Source organism: Anarrhichthys ocellatus, unplaced genomic scaffold (assembly GCF_004355925.1).
Source record: "Anarrhichthys ocellatus isolate YVR2014 unplaced genomic scaffold, GSC_Weel_1.0 scaffold18, whole genome shotgun sequence".
In the NCBI taxonomy this organism is placed as follows: Eukaryota; Metazoa; Chordata; class Actinopteri; order Perciformes; family Anarhichadidae; genus Anarrhichthys; species Anarrhichthys ocellatus.
In genome coordinates, this window is record NW_022280048.1 from 5,703,195 (window position 1) to 5,720,510 (window position 17,316).

Here is a 17,316-nt window from a genome sequence, read left to right on the forward strand (position 1 = left end):
AGCATACCTCTCTGTGTTATCAGGGTGTCCTTGGGCCGCTCCCTCTCTCATTTCCATTTCCGTCTGCTCACGTGTGGCTGACTGTTGGGAAGAGGCAGAAACAGAGGGAGAGAGAGGGAGAGAGAGGGAGAGCAAATCAGCAAAAATCCAGATGCCTGCTGCTGCATCATCATCGTTTACATCTACAGTAATGATGCTCCTAATAGATAAGCATCTTGTTTCTGTGATCTGGGCTGCTCTTGACTTCCCTCCACATCTGCCTTGACTTTGATCTGTACAAGCGGTGCTTTTACCTGTTCAACTGATTTGGTCTGCACACAAATTCTTGCATCAGCCCTGCCTCTGCAGTTTGGATCTGAGGCCTTGTACATGATGTGAGCATATTTCTGGACCTATATTTTCATGTGCAATATGTTCTGTCGCATATGGTGTAGTTTTGGACACATGCCAGTATGTATGCTGATAGCATGTGTGAATACGAACTCTCATTTGCGTGTCTGTTTATTTTACAACGTGGCAGCCACCAGTGCACATTTTATCCCACCTGTCGGGATAAAATGTGCACCGGTTATTTTTCCCCCAATAAAGTTTTTTTTGGGAGAGTTTAACCTCATCTGAAGCGAGGTTCAAAGGACAGCAGGTGCCGTGCTGATTTAATGTGCCCTTGAAGCGAATTGGTTATTTGTGATATTTGGCTATATAAACAACAGAAATGACTTGACGTTAATCATTACCATGGCAATGTTTTCATGTTGTTATACAGTACAGAGAGAAGTCATAAAGAACAAGAAACACCATCTCCGGTGTAAAATAAATTAACATTTATTGCTGCTTTGGGGGCAGATTATATATATTAAATATATATAATTTCTTAACATAGTTACGATACAAATGAAGTGGCTGGTTTCTTTTTCTTCATAGTAAACAGATAACGAGTGTGGTACAGTCTGCCATCCTAATGTATAACTTTTACTGATGTTAGTAATAAATTTCCTGAAATGACCCATCTTTAAAAAAGATTGCCTATCCTAGCTTATTGAGCATAAACAGAGCTAGAGGAGGGTGAATATTGGACCTACATTCAAGTCACAATGATTGATAATGTTGCTGTGTCACCGCTGTTTAACAGTTATTGCAGGTTTAATGTTATTTTGGGATCCCTTGTAGTTACAAAACCACGGAGAACTAGAACCTGACTCTGCAGTTCCCCTCAGCGCCACGAAGAGTTGTAGCCTTTATCAGCTAATTGTTTTGGTTTCAAGGCCCGGAACTTTTGATTAAGACTCGCCGTTGTTATCCGCAGCATTTACAGCGGCAGCAGGCAGCTATTTTCAGTGAAAAATGCTCTGATAAACCCACTGTAGCCAAACAGCAAAAGTTAACAAAGTTAGCGATTAGCTGGTGCCCGTAGCGAAGGATTTAGTAGCTAAGGAGCCAGATATTTCCCTCAGGAGATGGTAGAGACCAAAAACAGAGCTAAAAGAAAGTGAATCTTGTAGTCACAGAAACACGACTCCTAATGAATGCTAACATTGCTCCCGGATGTGTAAAAGGGCAGCTGTTTGCTACAGTAAATATATAAACTGAGAATATGTCAGTGTTGCGTTACTGCTCGTTTCTGCTGCCCCTTAGTGGTCAAGAAATTAACTGATGTTGAATTAAAGTAGCAACTTGAGTAAATAAATTAAAGGAATGATTAGATACTGACAGCTTGGAGAGTAAGCAATGTAGGTAATGGCGGGTATATTTACTGTCAACACTGCCATTGTACTCAGTGTATACATACTTAAACGTTTCCAAGTTTGCTTGGGGAACACACTGAATTAAACGTAACGGGGGGGGGAGGTGTAGCTAGTAGAAGCAGTTCAGTTTGTGAGAAGCATATATACTCTGCTAAAATATTGACTTCAATAAAACACTTAAAGACATTTGGGAGTTTCTCATCACGATTATTTAGTAAGATTAATTTCCACCCGACTAGTTGCCATTCACTAGTTCTTTGGTAAAGGAAAAAGCTGCAGACACACAAAAACCAAAACACATTTCGAAGGCAAGACAAGGCTTTAAGTAAATCTGTAACTTTGGCTGCATGGGGCTTTGTTTTCTTAATCCTGTCCTGGAGGTTCAGAAAATGAGCTTAGTGTAATGGAATACCCGTATTTTGGCTCAACAACTAATTTGGGCGACACCCCGGGAACGAGCCAAGAATTGGGCCTTGAAAAGCCTGTCAATGGCCGTAGACAGCCCGCACGTTTCTCCGCGGCTCAGGAAGGATTAGTGTTTGGAAGCGATTGCCATTAGTCTGCTGCACAATGCAGAGAGGCCTCAGGCGTTTCCTTGTCAGGAGACATGCAATTGAAAGGACAACAGAATATCTTGTGTGTGTGCAATACAACCACACTGAGACACATTAAGCCTCTTTCTAGCTCAAAAGGAGTGACTTTTCTGAAAACAAATACACAGGAATTAATGGAAATAAAGAGTTTGTGGAGTAATATGTCTTTCCGGGGATGTTAGATCATGTTGGTAACGTATGAAGATTATAACAATCTTTAGGACAGCGTATCGCTCTATAAAAAGGTCAAACGCAGCTTACTGACCCCCACACTGAGCATACTGTTATGACAAAGCTTCAAACTACACGCTGCATTATTAAGAACTCTGCCAAGATGTTCATGTTCAGGTCGCCTCGTCTTTTCATTCCACTGTGGTGGAGTCCGTTCTATTTGTCAGCCATCACTTTTCTGCGGGGACCAAATGAGGACCGGAGGACTTTTTAAAAACCTTCAAAACTCTCGAGAAACTTTCAAGTACAGCTTTCTGATTTTCACTGCCTCATAATCGCAAAGTATTTTTGCTTTGGAGTACTTCAATGTGGGAGAGTCCACACACACACACACACACACACACACACACACACACACACACACACACACAGTGAGAGACACAGGACCTGAGCCACAGCCTCGTCTCCTTCTGCGTGTGTATGCAGAGATGAGCAGGACCGCACCTTCTGTGAGCGCTACCTGACACTGGAGATGCACGGGTACCAGTGAAGGGTTAGCTTTCACTGTATTGTTTTTTTTTGTTTGTTCTTTCTTTTGCTCCTCCTGCTTCTTTTAAACATAGACTGATACGGGGCGTTAAGAATATTAGCATACAATGCTCTGGTATTTATTGTTTTTTACGTAGTCTCTTTTAGTCAAGCAGGCCTAAGGACATGAAAGACCTCGATCAAGTAGCGCTGGATGTTCTGGAGTTTCCTGCTTCCATCTCAACACAAACTTTCTGTGTGACCTGTGGAATTAAGCTACCAGCTATCTGAGCTCTGAGGACAACATTCAGTACTTTTTTTTGGGGGGTGGAGGAATCCTATTTTGATTTCATTTTTTACTATCAAGATAATTACTTTCACAACAGGTATGCATTTTTTCTTCATGAAATACTAAGTTGTTTCTGCTTCATCCGATTTTAAAGAAGGTATTGAACCTGGTTCTGTGACATAACAATGGATTGAATCGAGCAATCCTCTGTCATTGAAGTTGTTTTTGCTATAACTGGAAGTCCATTATAACGTGAGGGGACAGAGATAGATGTTATTATTATGTTATACAGTGGTATTACAAGGCAGATTTTTAAATTAAGATCATATAATGTCAAACATGTCCAGATTCTATGAATTATTACCTTCAAATATATCTATTATTGGACAAGGACTTTTACATATTTAAAAAAAAAAAAGTAATTTTTTGTCACATTCTCCAAAAAACGAAATAGACTTAACAGGGGACAAAGGATATTGCTCATAAAAGGCTGTGGTCAGACACATCCGCTGATAAAAGCATTGATTCTCTGTTTAACTGTCGTAAAAGTCTCCCGTTTAAAGAGACTGACCGCGTTATTCTGCACTTCATCTCAGACATGAGGGGGGATTTTTGTGGGGCCCGAGATCTTTCAGCTATTTCTCAGCACAGTGAAGTGAGAAGGGAGGGGAAGCGCAGCCGACACAAAAGGCAACATTATTCCCCAGCGGATCTGCGCTACATCCTACCATGAATGGAGTATTGAAAAACATAACATTGGGGACTAGATTATTTTTCAGCCCTCATAACGGAGCCATTTGTCCCAGAGTTTCGAGTGGATTGTTGGTACGGTCTGCAAATGAGACAGCCGTGGTTCTCGGGTGCTGTGCTGGTGTTAAACTCCCCACCTCCCAATTGGACGCACAATGATCTCTCTTGTGGGCCTCTGGCCTTCCATGCTGCACCTTTTCATACAATACGACGGTTTAGTGAGAACGGACCCGGATGAAGACTGCACGACCCAGAGTCATGACTGTGGCTGCCGTCAAGTGCTTTTTTTTTTTGCCACTAATGGACCCGCAAAGCTTGTGTGTTAAATGTACCCTCCACAAGCTGAAGATAACTGTGTATACAGTAGAGAAGCTAAAGATTTTAACACCCCACCCCCCCACCCCCACCGTTCCACCCTTGCCTCCAAGGAGACGAGAGGCGCCCCTGCATTGTCATCGGGTGCCTAAGCGTTCTGGAGGGTTCTAGTGACAGATTGCAGGAAGCAGCGTTTATGCCTGACGATGGGGACCACAGAAAGCAGAAATGTCTTTTTGTGCCCCCTGAGCCCGGAATGTCCACTATCTCGAGGGGCCAATATCAAATTCTCCCCTCATCATTCCCTAATACGCATTCCTGTGTAAGGTCAGGGGGAATTCTGCATGAGCGAAGAGACAAACAACCCAAGGCCAAGCCGCACACTGTGTGTCTCCTAATGACAACACGCTCCTCATAACAGCATTCATTGATTCCTGGGATATTTGCTTGAAAAGAATAAGGGAAATTGAGCCACTCTAACGTCCCCATTTCATTGAATACGGTATTGCTTGTTTTATATTCTTTTTTTAAGTTTTTCCTCACACAACAGCTCATTGTATTGAAGTGTTTGAATCCTCCTGCAGTGTACATGTATATGAATCGTCCCAGTTTCTCACTTGAGAAGAATGTGGGCTATTCAGCGTCTGACCGCAGTGCTATCTAACCCCCGATTATTGAGTGATTGTCGGTGAATCCCAATGTTCTTCGTCTGTGGGGAAAATCCCCATGATTATCAAAAACCACGGCGCGACACAGGAGACACAGCTTGTGTTACAGACACGGCCGTCTGAGACACAAGCCCTCACCAGCTCTGTTACCCGCTGCCAGTGCAGGTGCACGGCGGCCATTTTGTACTGACTGTACAAAAACAGCAACGTGACTCTACTCCCTGTTCCTGGTGTTTTATTGGCACAGCGGCGGCACTTTTCGATGGTACATGCCAAACGTCTGGGAAACCGGGGCTCCTGGTTTGCTCTGAGAAGTGTTGGTGTGCCACAACAACTCCCTTACAGCTCCCTAATGTCCACGGGGAGTGATGTGCATCACGTGGAAAAGATTTATTTTTGAGCTACACATTTACCAACCCTGACCTCAGCCAGACTACCATCAATACCTCCTACAGCACCATGACAACAGCTGCAGGCTCCACCAGAAAAAACAATCCAATACCGTAATTAGGCTGCTCTGAACCAGGACAAAATTGAGTGATCGTGTCTACCAAACAATTGCCTACTACATTGAGAGCTGTGTTCACATGCAACGCAGGGCTTTTGGGAAGCTTGATGAGAGAGACTGACTAGTGTGTGAATGTGTGTGTTGCAGGCGGATGGTCAGTCAGGCAGCCATGCGAGGCCAGCGTGCGGTGGAGAGCAAGTGCAGGTGCTGGAACCCGGCCGTCTGGCTCCAGGTGTCCCTGCTGGGGTCTCTCGTCTTGGTGGCTGTCAGTGTGCTGCTGCGACTCGGTGAGTGTGTGTATTGGGGGGGGGGGGGGGGGGTTCAAGGCCACTTGGTCCAAGCTGCCTGACTGTAGGAGTTCACCTTCTGTCGTGCAGAATGCTGCATGCGATCAGAGGAAGCAACTCTATTTCTCTCTATGTGGGCCCCATTTTGAGAAATTTTGTCAGACAATAATTTAGAAGAGACATATTGGAAACTGGAAGAGCCCACATACGCCCACGCTCACACAATAGCTCAAACTCATGACAGAGACAGCTGGATTTGAAAATATGATTGCCAAGGTAAAGAACATTTCAAGTAGAACTGACCAAACATTACAATTACAGATACAATTACAGATTCACAATCTTCGAGGAGGTGTGGAATGCTTGCAGATTTGTGTGTATATGTATATGTATTCGGTATATGTGCAGCAATGTGTATATATGGGTGTACATGTGAATGTCCTTGTAGCTATTTAAGTGTTGAATATATTCTTTTTATTACTGTCTGTTAAACCTATTTTTTGTATCTATGTTTAATGTTAATACATTAAATGAAAAAAATGTAATGAAAAGAAAAATCAAGTTTAAACTAAATGCTTTATTTTCATTTGCGCTTTTTACTTTGAAGTAATAACATCACGTGACATGTTTTCAAAGGACCGTTCTTTAATTACAAGTGTGGTGCATTGTCAGTGTTAAACAGAGCAATGTGAAATATATATGGAAAAGTAATAGGCCTGAAAGTTTGGTGCGCTTGTTTCAAGTTCTCAACGGCAAGTGTCGGATTATTAAAGGATATAATTTCCTTTAAGGGGAATTTTTCATACACTGGCTCAGGATCAGAGTTTGGTTGCCGAAAGATTGAAACTGATTCCGAGCTTTATCTAAAGCTATGTCTGCTAACGTATCATGAAAAAAACTCTTAAACACGATGGCAATTTGGATCGGTAGTTCTAAAATAAGGGCCATCAACATTTTGCTGGCCTCTCCAGTCCACAGACTGAATTCATTTTTAGACGCTTCATGTTCTAATAGCTGCTCCGAGGGAAACCGTTACCACGCCATGAACTGAAACAGAACGCGACACATGAGTTGATTTCTTGTGTGTTGGACCTGAACCACACTCTGGGCGTTCATAATCCTCAGGGACTGGGTGTGCCTGCAAGTGAGGTCCCTGTAGAGGAGTGCTTGTGTGTCAACAGTTTCTGTCTGCCCTGTTTACCAGTGGCAGCTGGCTAAAAGCTCTGAAGAATTTTGAAGGATCAATTCCGCTCAATGGACGTTATGGATCAAGAAATGTCAAGAGAGAGCAATTTATTCAAATGTGTTGTGTGTTGCTGTTGTCTCTTGATAGAGACAAGGGAAATCCAAATGAGTGCCTTACTAACATTTTGTGTGTGTTTTCAAATTTCAGGAGACTTGAAAATAAACAGACGGGCTGTATCCAGTAAGTAATATTTAAGTTATTTGCGTTTTGCTGTTGAACTAGTTCAGGCCCTGAACTAGTAATAACCTGCAAAAATAAGAATTGGCAGCCATGCTAGTATCTAAATGCTAACGCCAACGTGCTGATGTGCACACAGTGACAATACCAACATGCTGAGGTTCTTACTTTAGCATGGTAGCATGCTAACATTTGCTAATTAGCACAGTACACAGCACAACATTTTGACCTGAGGGGAACATGAATGTGTGTACCAAATTGCATGACAATCCATCCAATAATTGTAGAGAAATTTCACTCATACCATGATTGTGAACCTTAATGGGGACGGCAAGCGGCAACCTCAGGGTCTGAAAAGTGAAGTCAATGCAGAAGTGCCTTGAACTTGCACTCCTTTTCATGACCACCAGGGGGCGACTCCTCTGGTTGCAAAAAGATGTCCGATTGTATAGACGTCTATGAAAAAACTACCTTTTAAACATTGTTAACACAAGTTTGTGGCCTTAATTAATAGTTTCAAGTCATTTTTAATACAGGATGATGCTCATTTATTATGGTCCATTCAGAGGAAAATAAATGATAAAGCATAGCATGTTTTAGGGCGTGGCTACCTTGTGATTGACAGGACGTTTGGAGTTGTCCGTTTTTGTCTGACAAATTTAACCCTTTCAAGATTTGATCTCAGTTTGTGAATGTTAACTGCAACATTTTGGTCACCTGACAATGTCTTACTCTGCGTTTGGTTGCACAGAGCTTCATCCTCTTGTGTCACTTCTGGTTGCAAAAACCACGATGGTGACGCAAAAATGCTCGAACACAAGGCTTCAAAACATCAGTCCACAAACCAATGGGGGAAGTCAGGGTGACTACGTCCATCTCTAATTTACTGTCTATGGGTAGCACTAGATGAAAAGTCAGGGGAGCACCAATTTTACTAGGATGCATCCTCTGAGTACAATCAATTTCTGTATAAAATTCTATGCCAATCCATCCCATAGTTGTTGACTTTCCCTCCCTTTCCATGCTGCTAGCGTGGCTAAAAACCCAAATTAAAAGGAATAGGCTAAGATACAGTATTTCTGTTGTGGCTGGTGCCCTATGTGGTCTGAACAGGCCTCCTGTTGTGGTTTCAGTCTGTGTCTAGTGTTACAGGAAAATAGATATAGTAGATATAGAGTACAGTAACTATGGAAGGCCAAGAGCCTCCTTTCAACAAATAATTTGTACTCTCCCTCTGTCTCTCTCCATATCCCCTCCTCCCTCCCGTTTCAGCCAATGGCGGACAAACCCCCGAGAGGACGCAGTACCATGGTAAGCATGAGCGGGCACCTCCACCTCTACACCTGCCCAGACACTCATGTTGAGGGAAAACATGTCTGCATCCAGGCCACGATATAAAAACACATCAGTGGCTGTCTGTGTGTCAGTGAAAGAGAGTACAGATCAGTGCCTGGCGCTTTTTAAACAAGGTCACTTTCCCAGCTCTCCATTTCCCTAATCCCCACTTATTTGCTATGTAACCTCCCACCCACCTGCATCCACCTCACTCTCTTCCAAGGAGTTATGTGGCTTATTGTGTGCCTTAACTTGGTAGGATTAGACTTTTTGCTGTTATTAGTCATTACATTAGAGGCATGCTGGTCTGTCTTCTCATTTTTTTCCCCCCCAAAACAGAATCATGTTGTTAAATTGTCCCTGAAACAGTAGAGCTTTTTTAGGGCCTCAGAATTGTCAGTGTGTTGGCACAATCCCGATCAAACAACCTGAACGCCCTCATCTGACTCAAAGACAGGGAACGGAGTTGTGTTTAAACGCTAACGGCGAAACGTATCTGACAAATATTGTCCGCTTATCTCTCCAAAGTACAACTGGTGAATGGACGCAACAGGTGTGAGGGTAGAGTCGAGGTGTTCTACAATAACTCATGGGGCACAGTGTGTGACGACGACTGGGATATGGTGGACGCCAACGTGGTGTGCCGGCAGATGGGCTGCGGAACGGCAGTGGGCAGACGCTCTCAGTTCGGACAAGGCTCAGGGCTCATCCTGCTGGATAATGTGGACTGCAATGGGAATGAAGAAGATCTCAGCCAGTGCCGCAGTCTGGGCTGGGGCGTCCACAACTGTTACCACTACGAGGATGTGGGTGTTACCTGCAGAGGTAAAGTCTTTACACAACTTCTAAAGCCTAGTGTAGCATCCATGCAGGTGACGCCTTGCATGGTAACCCCTGGCATCAGTGTATGAATGGGTGTGAATGGGTGAACGGCATGTGGTGTAGAGCTCTTTGAGTGGTTCGGAAGACTAGAAAGGAAAATAACTAATTTGACAACTTTTAGGACCTAATGATTCAAGTGTGCGTACTGGGGAAGTTGATTTACCTAAACAATTAAAAACTATCCGCTGAGTTACATACATCACTTTCCCAATGTAAGTCTATGGGAAAAAGTATTTTCTTGGCCCCATGGCATCACGTGACGGACTAGGAAATTGTAATTACATTGTTTGGTCACTATGTAAAATAACTCAAACCCTAGCACTCCCCCTGGGGTCTTGGGCTGTCCCAGGACAACATCCAATAAATGTCTGTAACTCACTGAGGAAAAGGTGTATTTTCCCAGATTTCCCAGGGAGCTCCAACACACATTTTAACTATTAAAAAAAACACAAATTCCTTTGTTGAATATGGAGTTATTCAACCTATTTTTTCACTTTACTTTTTTAGGTTAAACATGGTATGCTCACACAAAAGTAATGTATGATGATGACTTTACACTGCTCCAGGAAGAAAGGGTCGGTTCCCTTGAATCATATGGACTACACTTACTTACTGAACGAATAAGCTCAGAATTGGCAAACATATCAAAATGTGACTTGGCTGAGGTAGTGGTGAATCATCGCTCTATGTATGACCCCAGAAAGAGAAGAGGACAATGTGACTAAAATCCCTGCCTTCTTTCTATTTTGCTGCTAGAACCAGCGGTGGTGGGGGCAAAAGGTTTTGTGGATCGCACCACGCCACCGCCCGGGAACTCCGGTTTACGTAAGTGCTGCCTGCTTTTATCTAAATTACACTTGTCGTCTGCCAGCCTGAAACATCAGAGGGACACATTTGTCTTTTTTTTTTTTTTTTTGAAGCATAAAGATAAATTGCCAATATCCAGTAACAAATACGGTCATTTTGAGATAATATACGACACAAGACTATTTGAAAAATGAATACTTGTAAACAGGATGTGTATAACTACAACCCCAGATAGGGAAACAGTATAACTTGCGCAGTATGTGAAAGGGGTCGCTTGTACACTAGTGGTGAACCTCAGCACCAGATGGGAGGCAGGCAAAGTTGCTGGCTGGCTGGAGAACAACTTTGAGCATTGAGCAGTGGAGACAAAAACAGAACTAAACGTAGAGCGAATATTGGACTTCATTCATCAAGTGGCCAGAAATATGCTTCAAAATGAATGTTTGAGTTTTCTAACATGTTAGCCATATCAACCTTAAAAAATGTGATAAAATGTCAGTAGTTTTTTTCACAGCTTGTTTCCACTACCCGCAAGTTGCCAAACAAATTGCGGGTCTAAGCATATGACCTTGAAAGACGCAAACCACACCTGTATGTGGCGTTAATCTTTAGCAAACACGGCTGATGAAATTACTCGCCCACCTCTAAAAAGGGAATCATGCCAGGCTGATTTGCATAAAGGTTTAAGGACAGATGCTGCATTGTCTGTTGAAATAAGTAGATCAGACCATTGTTCATGTGCTCGTTCCAATGTAACTTTAAAAAATGTGATACACTGTAGGGAATACTTAGAGAATATGTCATATATTCAGAGGAATTGAACTTAAGACCAGCTTTTCTCTGCGTTCATTTAGATAATTGTTTTATGCTCTGGGATCAAATTCAGAAAAATACACACACACAAATCTATCAGACAGGTGGCATGCCAGATGTTACCACAAAATGCAGGGGCAGGCTTTATTAAATAATGAATGATGGCTTATTTTGTCATTGCGCGGGTCCACAATGCAGAAAGCACACAGCCAAGCGTATTTAGAAAATAGGTTTATCAAAAAAATGTAAATTAAATGGAGGGATATATGATATCAGTTTTGCAAAACCGTCATCATATTTTATACAAGATCAAAAGCTTTTCAGCTCAGTAGAAACTATATTTTGGCAACAATACACCTCAAAAGGCCTCTTGAATTCCAGGCCGTCCTTATTGTTTGCTGGGTTTGCCTTTGTTGTGGTTGTTTTTTACCCTTAATTCCCAAGAGGAGACAAGAACAGAATTTTGTGAACAAGTGACGTATCTAGAAACCCACAGGGAGATGTAGTAAAGTCATCCAGATTAATGGGAGCATATTTTTTAAATGATGGACACATGAGATTGTCTATTGTCTCGGTTAGAAGGTGTGTTTTTGTCTAAGCCGGGGCATAATGACAACATCTGTGCTTAGTGCTATATCAGATGTTCACCTTAACTTCCTCGCTTCAGGAGCCACAGAGGCCCACACCCTTCTCCTTACCCTGTATCAATGTCTGTTTGTCTTCAGCACACATACACCAATCCTAGCAGTTATCCTAGCACATAATGAATTTGACATTAATAAAGATTCTGATAGAATCAAGTGTTAAAATATGTTGCAGAGAAAGATGTATTCAACACCAGTCCCTATAATTCCCTCCCTCTCCATCTTGGTTTAGGAGACGGCACCATCCGTCTGGTGAGTGGACAGAACGCCTGCCAGGGCCGGGTAGAGGTCTACCACCAGGGGGTCTGGGGGACAGTGTGTGATGATGACTGGGGCCTCAAAAATGCCCAGGTGGTGTGCCAACAGATAGGCTGCGGCAGTGCCGTCTATGCACACACCAACTCCTATTTTGGCTACGGAACCGGCCAAATTCTCCTGGACAATGTCAATTGTCAAGGCACTGAGCAGGACCTGTCTATATGCAAAAGCCTGGGCTGGGGCAAACACAACTGTGGCCACCATGAGGACGCTGGGGTCACCTGCATTGGTACACTGCTCTTAGTCATGGAATATGAATTAACACAAGTCGTACGGATGTAAACTAGGAATCCTTATCATTATTTAAACAAATAACTGTACAAATAACAATACTAAAGGTTTACAGCCATGCTAGCAGCTCTGTCGAGCTAAATGCTAACGTCAGCATGCCAACATGCTCACATTAATGATCCTAAGATGCGGATGTTAATCAGGTGGCATGTATGGTTTGCTATGTTCAGAATCATAGTTTAGTGAGCTAGCATGCTAAACACAAAATACAGCTGAGGCTGATGGGAGTGCCATTAGTTGTTTGTTTTAGTATATGGTCATAAACCAAAGTACTAACAAAGTAAAATGTTGACCTCACAAAAGTTCCTACTGAGGGGGACACTTTTGTACCAAAATGCAAGATAATCATTGTTGAAATGTGAACCTCAATGCTGGAGCTAGAGGAACAGTCTGAGGATAACCAAAGTCAGTAGGATGCATCCTCTGGGGACCATGAATCTGTACCAAATTTTAAGGCAGCCCATCCAATAGCTGCTAGCATGGCTAAAACCTGCATACTAGCCATTTCTTTACAGTGACTATTTACTGTGACATTTCTTCTGTTTATATTCAGTACTACAGATTATGACAAGGTTAGTTATTAGTAGTTGTGGTAATACTAGTGGTTGTGCCAGCAGTAAGGTGGCATTAGAAACAATAGTGGAGATGATTAGCTTGACCACATGTAGAGAATAAGTCAGTTAGTAATGTTGAGGTAGAATTATAAAACGCTAACATCTTTTAAAGGTAATTAATTGATTCTCTGGAAATAGTGAATAAGGAGGATGACATGAGTTTATAATGACAGTAGTATAGTAGTGGTTTGTGTGTTAGTACAAGTAGTAGTTTCATTTAATTTAATTTCCATTTCTACCCACTTTAGGATCCACCACTGTACCTCCTTTGGTAACAGAAAACCAGAGAGGGCTCGGGGTAACATATAACACTGAAGGTATATATCCATAATACACGTCGGACGTTTATCTGTCAGCAAACACACACACACACACACACACACACACACACACACACACACACACACACACACACACACGGATTGCTAGTAGTAGTAGCATGTCCAATTTGCTTTTGCTAGATTATTTTTTCCCCTGAATAAAATTGTGCATTTTGCCAAATGACCAACAGGGAGAGCTATTTCTCCCCCACTGACTCCAGAAGTGTTACGCCACAGTGCCACGAATCATGGTGGTAAAACTGTGTAAAAGACAAACCTCACCATATTCATCAGGAACAGGTCTGTCACGCTGAGGTATGGAGACACATTAGCTATCTAATCATACATCTCATCTTCCCTCCAGCAACAGAAAACATTCCAGTCACCACAAGACCAACGACAACAACTGTTACCACAACTGTCCAGACAAAAGGTAACAATTTTAAACTTTAAACACGATTACAGTATGTTTTAATATTGGATTAACCAGGGAATATTACAGCACTTATGCAATTGTGGGGAAAGAGCCACTGCGATGATGTATCTGTCTCTATATTCCTGTGCAGGCAGACCAGCCATTCGTGTGATGAACGGTAACAGTAGCTGCCAGGGTCGTGTAGAGGTCCTCTACAAAACCGTTTGGGGGACGGTGTGCGACGACGACTGGGACATCATCAACGCCAACGTGGCGTGCCGGCAGATGGGCTGTGGCAAAGCTATCACCTTCAAGGCCCACTTCGGCTACGGTTCGGGTCCGATCCTGCTGGACAACGTGGATTGTAGCGGCATAGAACAGCAGCTGTCCGACTGCTTCAACCTGGGCTGGGGTCAGCACAACTGTGGCCATCATGAGGATGTCGGAGTTATCTGTGCACGTAAGTCTGGACCTCTCTATCACCATGTGGGGCCACAGCAGGCCCCATCAGACATACATTCATGACAGAGCACATATACCGGGCTTGAACGTTGGGAAATGTCTGCATCGCAAATCGCTATCTTAAGTCATCAATTCCACTGAAAGTTCATACTTCCTTTTTATCTGCTCGTCTGTGCTCGCCCTGCTGAGCTGTCCAGTTGCAATGCATGATTGTAGTACTCTAAGGAGGAGACGGCCAAGAGAGCATAAAAAATACAGGAGATGAGTCAACGCACATTAGCGTCACTGCCTCCCTTCAGGCCAAATTCCACTTCTTCAAGGCTAAATCAAAAGCACATACAGACTCCCCTTTACTGAGGTCCTTGGTCAATCAGAAAATATGATTACACGTCTTTTCTAAAAAAGTGGATTTTAATCAGTTGTCTTTCGGAGTTATTGGCAAACAGTTATTGAAATTGCTAAACAATGTTGCTGCAAAGTGTGTCTCTGAATTGCAGAATGTTTCTGCATTCCTCTGCTTCCCTCAGCTTTTGAATTCTTGATTGCAAATATACGTGACTTCCCAGTAACAGAAAGCATACCTGCCACCACCACGCCTCCCTCTGAAGGTAGGTTAAATATATCTTCAACTAGCACAAAAAAAAAAAAATGAACCCATTTCCTCAGGACTGGGTCTCACGTGATTCTTTTTTGTTTTCGCAGGAATGGTGAGACTGGTGGATGGCCAGCACCAATGCGAGGGTCGGGTGGAGATGTACTCAGATTCTGGATGGGGCACGGTGTGCGACGATGCTTGGGACCTCCCCGACGCTCGGGTCGTGTGTCGCCAGCTGGACTGCGGCGAGGCCATGGCGGCTCGGGGAGAGGCGTTCTTCGGGCCTGGCTCAGGGACAATCCTGCTGGACAATCTCAAGTGCAGCGGCGCGGAGGCCTCCCTGCAGGAGTGCTCCCATATATCCTGGAGTGTGCACAACTGTGACCATTCTGAAGATGCTGGCGTCACCTGCTCGCTGTCGTGATTTCAGCAGAACCACACTCCCATCTCCACCATGGGTCGGAGGTGGGCGTACCAACCTGGGACTTGTATATTATTATGTAAATAACAGCTTCCACATTGCTGAAGGAATACTCCACCACCAACAACATGCAAAATAACTAATGTGACAATATATAATTACATACTATAAACTATCTATGCCTATTAAGCACTTTATAAATAAATATGACATAAAATACAATGTACACCGTTTTTTAAATTGTTTTTATTTTAAACAAAGCTTTTAACTTTCTGACTCTTATTTTCCCCAAAATGTTTAAATATTTACTGTACATGTGATTTGTTGATGATTAGGGGAAGAACACTAGAGGAAGATCTTCAGTTATTAATTATGTGGATGAAAGGAGAAACGTTTGTAAATTTCAGCTCCAAAATTTTGCAAATATGTATGATAAAGAAAGCTGTGAACCACAAATAAACAAACAAATGATATACTACAAACAACAATGCGAGATAACACGAACATCCGCAAATAAACGTGTTATATTTGACGAATACAGCAACTCTCCATCCACAAATACATAATGTGTTACTTGTGTTCTGTAAACCACCATATAAATAAATGTTACTAATAATCATTTACATATGACAAAATAAATGCTCTTATTTTCGGTATCTAATATAATTTGGGTGTAAAATCCATATCTGTCACTGTCCTAAACATGTGATTTAATTTTGTATTCTTCTCAGATGGCACATGCAAATATGGTGAGTCCACCATAGCTGGCAACTCAAAATGTCTTCATTTACATGGGGAGAGCATGAGATTTAGAGTTGGGCATGTTTAAACCTTTTACTTCTCAAGCCAGCCCCTTTTCTTCTGGTCATTTACCATTTGTAGCTACTAGCTAATAGAAATATGCTAATTGTTAATACATGTCGTTCGCCTAGTCAGCCAATGTAACTAAGAAAAAAGGAGTACCCTAGTTCATATGTAAATCTAAATTAAAATAAGTCATTATTAGTCAAATTGTACTTGAATGAATTTGCATCCTAAATTAGTATTTCGAAAAGTAAAACACAATAATTTAAGTTGGACTTTTGAGTCATTAATGAAGATACGTGTAGGCCTAGCATGAATGTAGTTAAGAAAAGAAAAAAAGCTAAAATGGCTTTCAGTAGTCTGGCCGGCTCAAGAGCAAAGTTGGAGCTTATCAATCAATTTTTATCAATCAATCAAATTATTGGCTTTAAAAAAAAAAAAAAAAAGATTTTTTTGGTGATGTCATTAAATTAAACTATTGTTTCTCACACGGACAAGGTATTTATAACATGCTACATATGTGCGTGCGTTCTGGTTTGTATGTTTTCTCCCCCTTCAAATTACAATCCAACAGCCTATCATCATACTGAACGATATAAAGTTGACACTGTCAGGTCCATTCTCCATCCATTGTGTGCGGTCCCTTTAAGAATTAGGATTTGGGAGTGACGCGGATATGAAAGCTAGTTTATCCGTCTTTCCTTTACAAGCAGGAAAATTATTTCTCTCTCTTTATTCGAGAAAAGTTCATATTTGCGTTGTCAAATTTCACTATGACCCTGAAATTCTGTCTCTTGTGTTATCATATACTGAACTACAGAGCAAAATCACACTCTTTCTGATTGAACCAATCTATGAACTGTCTGAAACAATGGATATCCGCGGCCCCAAATGGGCCCCAAAAAAAAATGTGCTATGCGTGCAAACATGCCACTCCCCTAGGGGCTAAGCCCCCCCTTTCTTTGAATCCTAGAAACGCCCCTGGCCTGCACAAGAGGGCGTGTTTGATGACTCATGATAAAATGACTCAGCATGTCAGCTTTGTGAACTTGCTTAATACGTAGTCACAAAGATAGTTTCACAAACAACTTATATTGCATGAGAACAAACCGCTAGTAAAGGGATTTTATATTAATACAAATTCAGCACTAATTCGCCATGATTTAAATGATAAAAAGTGCACCTGTTAATGAATTCTAAATCTTTAACTTTGAAATGTTATTTGGCTCGTTGTTATGCTTCTCCTCTACCAAGCAACGCGATTGCACTCTTGTCAAAAACAAGAACACAAGATATGAACTGCTCTGTGGTCACGGGTGTG

General features: G+C 42.2%; 1 protein-coding gene across 1 annotated transcript; it reads left to right on the plus strand.

The window, feature by feature from the left end:
- Positions 1-5,715: 5,715 nt before the first annotated feature.
- Positions 5,716-15,305, plus strand: LOC116389027 (scavenger receptor cysteine-rich domain-containing group B protein). The gene is made up of 11 exons (XM_031857416.1): positions 5,716-5,851; positions 7,245-7,277; positions 8,547-8,585; positions 9,138-9,434; positions 10,248-10,316; positions 11,988-12,302; positions 13,227-13,295; positions 13,663-13,731; positions 13,865-14,173; positions 14,703-14,783; positions 14,878-15,305. The coding sequence occupies exons 1-11, from the start codon at positions 5,716-5,718 to the stop codon at positions 15,192-15,194; spliced, it is 1,734 nt and encodes a 577-aa protein (XP_031713276.1). The 3' UTR covers positions 15,195-15,305.
- The last annotated feature ends 2,011 nt before the right edge of the window (positions 15,306-17,316 follow it).